Source organism: Eucyclogobius newberryi, unplaced genomic scaffold (assembly GCF_026437365.1).
Source record: "Eucyclogobius newberryi isolate DKJ021-1_F unplaced genomic scaffold, fEucNew1.0.hap1 SCAF_2, whole genome shotgun sequence".
NCBI classification, from domain to species: domain Eukaryota; kingdom Metazoa; phylum Chordata; class Actinopteri; order Gobiiformes; family Gobiidae; genus Eucyclogobius; species Eucyclogobius newberryi.
Window position 1 is genome coordinate 47,462,509 of NW_027315834.1, and position 9,253 is coordinate 47,471,761.

A 9,253-nucleotide genomic window follows, 5' to 3' on the forward strand; every position below is an offset into this window, starting at 1 on the left:
ACTTCCTGTTTCCTGCTGGTCTCCATGGCGATCGGGTGTGGAGGGAGTACTCAATTTAGGCCAAACTAGACTCTCAGAAATATCTACAGTCAAGTCTTGAGTACACTTAGGTTTTGGCTTATGTTTTAGAACTAGTGAAAAAAAACTGCTTTACACGCTGGAAATTGCCCCGTTCCGCCACTAGATGGTGCCACCGCTCCACATTTCACCAAACGCATGACCAGATCTCAGCAGGTCGTCTAGTCGTGATTAAACGGGATCGGAGCGAGTCTGGAGTTGATAAACTGAAGATTCTCAATCGCACATGGAGGAGATTCAGAACGGAGTGTTTCTGAGGCTCGGAGGGGAGAGGACCCTACCCCCTGCTGGAAACGTGGGCCCCCTGCTGTAAACGTGGCCCCCCGCTGGAGTTTAGGGGTCAGTGATGAGGTTTACTTGCTGCTCGATCAAAGTCTAAGGCACAAATGCATTAAAGTCACAGTTAAAGATGTTTTCCTGAAATTCTTTTACAAATTGTTCTTTATAAAGTTTCTTCCCATCAAAGGCTTCACTCGTCTTTTATTCTAGCAGGAAATTAATTCTTTAATTGCCAAAGCAGTTGGAGAAATGGAATTGTCTTGTATCTGTGGAAGTGACATTATGGGATGTTCTGTCCTGGATCCACTTCAGAAGAGACGTGTTTAATGTGTCCAGCACGTTGTAAACCTTCATAAATGATTCTTCACTTGTGGCTCTGTAAACCCATTTATACAGAGCTGTTTTTAGGACCTCGGACTCTTTAGAATCAGAGGTTTGTCTTTGAGCATCGTTTGTCTCTGTTAACATAAAACCATGAATACATTTAAGATATTGATACAAATGATTTATCCCAGTTTTCCAAAAATGGCAAGTTTCTTTTGGTTCATCTGTTATTTACATAGACATTATTTACATATATTGTAAATGATGACATAACACTAAAACAAACTGGCAATTTTTTCAAACGTTACAAATAAAAACGTGACTTTATTTTGTTTGTGTAAATTCTGAATAAACTTTGACTGGAATGAGTGCTCCTGGTGTGATGTCACTTCCTGTATTAGTGCTCCTGGTGTGATGTCACTTCCTGTATGAGTGTTCCTGGTGTGATGTCACTTCCTGTATGAGAGTCCCTGGTGTGATGTCACTTCCTGTATGAGTGTCCCTCGTGTGATGTCACTTCCTGTATGAGAGTCCCTGGTGTGATGTCACTTCCTGTATGAGTGTCCCTCGTGTGATGTCACTTCCTGTATGAGTGTCCCTGGTGTGATGTCACTTCCTGTATGAGTGTCCCTGGTGTGATGTCACTTCCTGTATGAGTGTCCCTGGTGTGACGTCACTTCCTGTATGAGTGTCCCTGGTGTGACGTCACTTCCTGTACTTCCTGTATGAGTGCCCCTGGTGTGACGTCACTTCCTGTCATTTTCTACAGATTTATTTAACTTTTCTCCACAAATACCTGCTCAATCGGTGTAAAACTATAATTTATATGTACAACAGGTCAAATAAAGTCAAAACTAGAAAATAATAAAAACCTGTCATACGCAATTTAATACTGCAGATGGCAGTGTTGTGACATGTGTCCTCCTGATGGAGCTGGAGGAGGAGAACATGTGTCCTCCTGATGGAGCTGGAGGAGGAGAACATGTGTCCTCCTGATGGAGCTGGAGGAGGAGAACATGTGTCCTCCTGATGGAGCTGGAGGAGGACATGTGTCCCCCTGATGGAGCTGGAGGAGAACATGTGTCCCCCTGATGGAGCTGGAGGAGGAGAACATGTGTCCCCTTGATGGAGCTGGAGGAGGACATGTGTCCCCCTGATGGAGCTGGAGGAGGAGAACTTGTGTCCCCCTGATGGAGCTGGAGGAGGAGAACATGTGTCCTCCTGATGGAGCTGGAGGAGGACATGTGTCCCCCTGATGGAGCTGGAGGAGGAGGACATGTGTCCCCCTGATGGAGCTGGAGGAGGAGAACATGTGTCCCCCTGATGGAGCTGGAGGAGGAGGACATGTGTCCCCCTGATGGAGCTGGAGGAGGAGAACATGTGTCCCCCTGATGGAGCTGGAGGAGGAGAACATGTGTCCCCCTGATGGAGCTGGAGGAGGAGAACATGTGTCCTCCTGATGGAGCTGGAGGAGGAGAACATGTGTCCCCCTGATGGAGCTGGAGGAGGAGAACATGTGTCCTCCTGATGGAGCTGGAGGAGGACATGTGTCCCCCTGATGGAGCTGGAGGAGGAGGACATGTGTCCCCCTGATGGAGCTGGAGGAGGAGAACATGTGTCCTCCTGATGGAGCTGGAGGAGGAGAACATGTGTCCTCCTGATGGAGCTGGAGGAGGAGAACATGTGTCCTCCTGATGGAGCTGGAGGAGGACATGTGTCCCCCTGATGGAGCTGGAGGAGGAGAACATGTGTCCCCCTGATGGAGCTGGAGGAGGAGAACATGTGTCCCCCTGATGGAGCTGGAGGAGGAGAACATGTGTCCCCCTGATGGAGCTGGAGGAGGACATGTGTCCCCCTGATGGAGCTGGAGGAGGAGGACATGTGTCCCCCTGATGGAGCTGGAGGAGGAGAACATGTGTCCTCCTGATGGAGCTGGAGGAGGAGAACATGTGTCCTCCTGATGGAGCTGGAGGAGGAGAACATGTGTCCTCCTGATGGAGCTGGAGGAGGACATGTGTCCCCCTGATGGAGCTGGAGGAGAACATGTGTCCCCCTGATGGAGCTGGAGGAGGAGAACATGTGTCCCCTTGATGGAGCTGGAGGAGGACATGTGTCCCCCTGATGGAGCTGGAGGAGGAGAACTTGTGTCCCCCTGATGGAGCTGGAGGAGGAGAACATGTGTCCTCCTGATGGAGCTGGAGGAGGACATGTGTCCCCCTGATGGAGCTGGAGGAGGAGGACATGTGTCCCCCTGATGGAGCTGGAGGAGGAGAACATGTGTCCCCCTGATGGAGCTGGAGGAGGAGGACATGTGTCCCCCTGATGGAGCTGGAGGAGGAGAACATGTGTCCTCCTGATGGAGCTGGAGGAGGAGAACATGTGTCCTCCTGATGGAGCTGGAGGAGGAGAACATGTGTCCTCCTGATGGAGCTGGAGGAGGAGAACATGTGTCCCCCTGATGGAGCTGGAGGAGGAGAACATGTGTCCTCCTGATGGAGCTGGAGGAGGACATGTGTCCCCCTGATGGAGCTGGAGGAGGAGGACATGTGTCCCCCTGATGGAGCTGGAGGAGGAGAACATGTGTCCCCCTGATGGAGCTGGAGGAGGAGAACATGTGTCCCCTTGATGGAGCTGGAGGAGGACATGTGTCCCCCTGATGGAGCTGGAGGAGGAGGACATGTGTCCCCCTGATGGAGCTGGAGGAGGAGAACATGTGTCCCCCTGATGGAGCTGGAGGAGGAGAACATGTGTCCCCCTGATGGAGCTGGAGGAGGACATGTGTCCCCCTGATGGAGCTGGAGGAGGAGAACATGTGTCCTCCTGATGGAGCTGGAGGAGGAGAACATGTGTCCCCTCGATGGAGCTGGAGGAGGACATGTGTCCCCCTGATGGAGCTGGAGGAGGACATGTGTCCCCCTGATGGAGCTGGAGGAGGAGAACATGTGTCCTCCTGATGGAGCTTGAGGAGGACATGTGTCCCTCTGATGGAGCTGGAGGAGGACATGTGTCCCTCTGATGGAGCTGGAGGAGGACATGTGTCCCTCTGATGGAGCTGGAGGAGGACATGTGTCCCTCTGATGGAGCTTGAGGAGGACATGTGTCCCTCTGATGGAGCTGGAGGAGGACATGTGTCCCTCTGATGGAGCTGGAGGAGGACATGTGTCCCTCTGATGGAGCTGGAGGAGGACATGTGTCCCTCTGATGGAGCTGGAGGAGGAGAACATGTGAGAGGAGATGAAGGGTCAAAGGTCGGTCCATGTTTCAGACTTGACAGTTTCAGTAGCGCGTGTCACGGGACCGTTAAACGGCAGACTGGGCGGTGCTGGGGGCGGGCCTTTAGACCCCGCCCCCTCACAGACGCACGGCACAGACGCACAGAAGAGTCCAGATCCAGACGCAGCATCACGCGCCGCTGTCCGCGCCAGCCGCACGAGCTGCAGGTCCGTCCGAGTGTGCGCGTGAGCTGTGCGGGGCGCGTGAGCTGTGGGGGTGCAGGGCCATGCTGGAGAACGGGCTGAAGGTGCTGAAGGAGGGGCTGCTGGAGAAGCGCAGTGACGGGCTGCTGCAGCTGTGGAAGAAGAAGCGCTGCGCGCTCACGGAGGACGGCGTCCTGCTGCTGCCGCCCAAACAGCACGAGCCCCCGCAGCCGCCGCACGCGCACCGGGACAAAGTCAAGGAGCTGCACTTTGCCAACATGAAGACGGTGGACTGCGTGGAGCGCAAGGGGAAGTACGTGTACTTCACGGTGGTGATGGCGGAGGGCAAAGAGATCGACTTCAGGTGTCCGCAGGACGAGGGCTGGAACGCGCAGATCACGCTGCAGATGGTGCAGTACAAGAACCGACAGGCGATGCTCGCGGTGCGATCCACGCGCCAGAAGCAGCAGCTGCTCGTGGTGCAGGTGCCGGGGCAGAAGACGCACCGCAGCGCGCCCAGCGTGGCGTGAGCGCGGCGTGAGAGAGCACCGGACACGAGCCCCGTCTGCGGTAAGAAGCGCACCGACACACGCACCGTGCACCGGGATGGACCGGGTCTGATACTGGGTCTGATACTGGGTCTGATACTGGGTCTGATACTGGGTCTGATACCGGGTCCAGTTCAGTGACAGACCTGGTCATGTGACTGTAGTAACGGTCCCACGCGCTCTTCTTCAGCCTCACTTGGTCTTCTTCTTCTCCTTTTTATTCGTCTCCTTTTCCTTCTCCTCCTCCTTCTCCTTCTCCTTTTCCTTTCCCTTCTTCTTCTCCTTCTCCTTCTCCTCACACTGTATTCGTGCATGTAAAGCTTGATTCTAGATGAGATCTTTAGGCTCAGGTCTGAGGGGGAAAAGCAGAACTCTTCACAACATAAACCTGTGACTCTGGATTCAAACACACATCAATTAACAATAATAATAATAAATATAGCCGCAAGCGGCAATGATCGGCCCTCGCCACGCCGCCGCCACACCGCCGCCACACCGCCGCCACACCGCCGCCACGCCGCAAGAGGAGGGGGCGCTAACGCGCCCCAATTGTCCTTTTATTACGCCTACTGCTAAATCTGTGACGCTGTCACATCTTCTCCCCTTTGTTTTACCATCAAAAAGCTATTTTATTTTGAATTCTTGGCAAAATGTGCGGCTTTGCCGCACAGACACCGTGACTCTTTGAATGAAAATGTGGATAACTTTTGATGGTCCTGAAGATGAGTCTCACCAAATTTCAGGTTAATATGTCTAACGCCCTGGGAGGAGTTTGTGAAAGTCTAAAGTGTAAACATGTTCTGGCGATTTCCCCATTGGAATAACATGAAAGGTTTCGGTCATCGTTACGGCAACGTCATAACAATTATGACATGGCTCTCATTGACCTTTTTGATGGGGATGGTAAAATTGAGTTGTGTGTCAAATTTCATATAATTTCGCAAAACTAAACATTTAACCTCCATATAAAATCTGTAGGGGGCGCTGTGGCGCCAAATTAATTTATTTCACTTCAAGTAGGTTTAGGGCAAAGAGTTTAACAACTGATTCTAATTTGACGCAATTCGGACTTTATCTGCGCAAACGGCAGAAATTTTAAATATGGGAGATTTCTGAAATTCTTGCTACAGTTTGCGGCTTCGCCGCACAGAGACCGTGAGAGGTATCAATGTAATTTGGATAACTTTTGATGTCCCACTCCTCAGTAGCATTTTCACCAAATTTCAGCTTTTTAGGGCCAACGCCCTGGGAGGAGTTCGTAAAAGTACGACGTTTGGAAAAACTCCGAAGTCATGTTTAGCCATTTTTGAAGCAATATGGCCGACATTTGGTTGGGCGGACGGCGTTGCCATAATAATATTTTTTACTTCTCTTGTCACCATCTACCTCTGCGCCAAATTTCATGATTCTACGATCAGATTTTTTTTGGGTCATTTCCCATCTCTCAATGCATTTTTGGTACATTTGGGGGCGCTGACGCGCCAATTTTTTTATTTTAGAAAAGGGAAATAGACAGAATGTAGAGAGGCACGATTTTTAGAGGTGTGAACATTTTTGTGACTTTTCGTCAATGTTCACTGGGTGAAAAATAGGGGGGTTGGTCCCGAGAAGAAGAAGAAAGAATAATATTCCGATGCGAAAACAATGTTTCCCATTTTTCAAATATCATAAACTATACATTTTCGGAAAGCGCTCGCGCTTTCCTACCTCATGGTGTGGGTCCCTGGTCACTGACGGGTACTTTCGTTAATTTTGAGTGGGCTCCGCCCACTTTGTGTTTTTGGCCCTCTATACAGTAATAATGTTCAATTTTTGCATTACACGCTTATATGCACGGAACATGCAAGAGATGGGGAACGTATTCGTGAGCTACTTAGCGCAAATGAGTGCTTTATATGGAAGCGGTCGTCATCCCAATGTAAAGTGCTCGTTTAGTGCGCACTTTTGCACGGGCTTCGCCCGTTTACAACGGTAATGTTCCATTTTCCTAATACTAATTAGTATGCACGGGGCGTGCGTGAGTGAAGGAGTGCGTTAGTGAGTGTTTGGAAGTGGGCGAGCGCTTCGCGCTCGATTTCGTGCGCACTACGTGCGCACTTTCGCAGCCGTGCTTCGCACGGCCTTACGAGATTAATAGGCCTCTCGCCAGCCCGTGGCGCTCGGGCCTAATAATTATGAATCGATGCTTAAACGTGAACTCCTCGTGAACACTTTATTTACCTCCTTAAACTCGAGCCTGATTCATGGACGTCTAAAGTTAGAGCTTTGGCTGTAACTGAGACGAGCAGGAAACACAAGCTGCCGTCAGCTCAGTGTGAATGTGACAGAGGAGGAGGTGTTCTTAACCGTGACATCAGGAGTAACTGGAGAGAGGAGGTATATTATATATATATATATATATATTATATTTATTTATTGCTTTATTATTATTTTTATTTCACTTTTTTGGGGAGTAAACAGAACAGGAAATGCTCTTTATTTCTAAATGTCAAACACTGAAGACTAATTGATAAAATAATAACAACAAAAATAATAATAAATATAGCCGCAAGCGGCAATGATCGGCCCTCGCTGCCACACCGCAAGAGGAGGGGGCGGGGCTGACACGCCCCAATGGTCCTTTTATTACATCCACTGCTGAATCTGTGACGCTGTTTCATCTTCAACCCTGTGTTTTACATCAAAAAACAATTTTATTTATTACAGACTCTTTACATAAAAATGTGGATAATTTTACCCTGAAGATGAGTCTGACCAGGTTCAGGTTCATATGTCAAACGCCTGAGAGGAGTTTGTAAAAGTCTGAAGTGTAAACATGTTCTGGTGATTTCCCCATTGGAATAACATGAGAGGCAAAGCCATAACAATTATGACATGAGTCTCATTGACTTTTTTGATCGTGATGCCAACATTGAATTTAGTGTCAAATTTCGCAAACTAAACATTTGACCTCCATATAAAATCTGTAGGGGGCGCTGTCGCGCATAATTAATTTATTTCACTTCAAGTAGGTTTAGGGCAAAGAGTTTAACAACTGATTCTAATTTGACGCAATTCTGACTTTATCTGCAGATCAGTGTGTGGACCGGCCTCCTGCTGGTGCCCAGAGTCAGGACTAAACATGGACCGGCCTCCTGCTGGTGCCAGAGTCAGGACTAAACATGGACCGGCCTCCTGCTGGTGCCAGAGTCAGGACTAAACATGGACCGGCCTCCTGCTGGTGCCAGAGTCAGGACTAAACATGGACCGGCCTCCTGCTGGTGCCAGAGTCAGGACTAAACATGGACCGGCCTCCTGCTGGTGCCAGAGTCAGGACTAAACATGGACCGGCCTCCTGCTGGTGCCAGAGTCAGGACTAAACATGGAACGGCCTCCTGCTGGTGCCCAGAGTCAGGACTAAACATGGACCGGCCTCCTGCTGGTGCCCAGAGTCAGGACTAAACATGGACCGGCCTCCTGCTGGTGCCAGAGTCAGGGCTAAACATGGACCGGCCTCCTGCTGGTGCCAGAGTCAGGCCTCCTGCTGGTGCCAGAGTCAGGCCTCCTGCTGGTGCCAGAGTCAGGCCTCCTGCTGGTGCCAGAGTCAGGCCTCCTGCTGGTGCCAGAGTCAGGCCTCCTGCTGGTGCCAGAGTCAGGCCTCCTGCTGGTGCCAGAGTCAGGCCTCCTGCTGGTGCCAGAGTCAGGCCTCCTGCTGGTGCCAGTCAGTTCCTGTTATCACCTCTTTAGTCTCTCTCTTTGTGACTTCTATCGTTTTCCCTCTCTTTCTTTTTTAGGTGGCTGGACTTTAAACCTGGATCTTTTCGAACTCTGCGTTTCGCCGTCTCCGTGGCGACCGCTCCACTCAGAGACCGACGGACTGAGCGCGTGCGTAAAGCCCCGCCCCCGCCGACGATGGACTCGGACTTGTTATTTATTGGCTGTACATATGTCTTTCATCGCCGTGGAAACGTGCGCTCGTCGTGTACTTTTTGTTCTTACGTGGGATTTGAACCTGGTCGTTCCATCGTCTGCAGCGCTTCACGTGACTTTTATGACATTTGCTCTTTTGAGCGTTTGCATTTCCAGTAAAAGTCCGATGAGGCGATAATTAGATGTAATATTTGGTATATTTGTCGACACGCACGAGAGAAATCTGATCAATACACGTGGATTTTTGGGATAAACTGTACAATGAATACAAAATAATAAACTCTTTAAAAACTCAGATTAATCACATCAGAACTGTTTCCGTGACATGTCAATCATCCCCAGAAATCAGACAATGATCAGATTTTGAGTGTGCGATGTTGGTTTTTGCTCATATTTTCCTCCGGCGTGAAGTGAAAGTATGTATCTGTGACTGGGCAAGCCTCTCGTCGCCCGCGGCGATCGACGGCGCCGCTTCATTTCACCGTCGTCCACTCGCCAAACTTTGTGCCGCTTTTGGTTTCTTGCTGCTCCGGTGATCACAGAGACACGGGCCGAGGAACCCGGACAAAACATCTGCATCTTGACATTTTTACCCAACCGAGTCGTTCTCATTCGTGTGGATATTCCGTGTTTTTGCGGCGACGGTTGCTGTTGCCGTGGAGACAAATCGCCGTTCAAACTCGTACGTTGCACCTCCGA

At 50.3% G+C, this 9,253-nt stretch overlaps 1 protein-coding gene across 1 annotated transcript; it reads left to right on the forward strand.

The window, feature by feature from the left end:
* Positions 1–4,048: 4,048 nt before the first annotated feature.
* Positions 4,049–8,549, forward strand: phlda1 (pleckstrin homology-like domain, family A, member 1). Its single transcript, XM_072454216.1, has 2 exons — positions 4,049–4,667; positions 8,419–8,549. The coding sequence occupies exon 1, from the start codon at positions 4,181–4,183 to the stop codon at positions 4,625–4,627; it is 447 nt and encodes a 148-aa protein (XP_072310317.1). The 5' UTR covers positions 4,049–4,180; the 3' UTR covers positions 4,628–4,667; positions 8,419–8,549.
* The last annotated feature ends 704 nt before the right edge of the window (positions 8,550–9,253 follow it).

What these genes read in the sequence shown, in the direction of transcription:
- phlda1 (XM_072454216.1), top strand. Translation starts at nt 4,181, where the DNA reads ATGCTGGAGAACGGGCTGAAGGTGCTGAAGGAGGGGCTGCTGGAGAAG.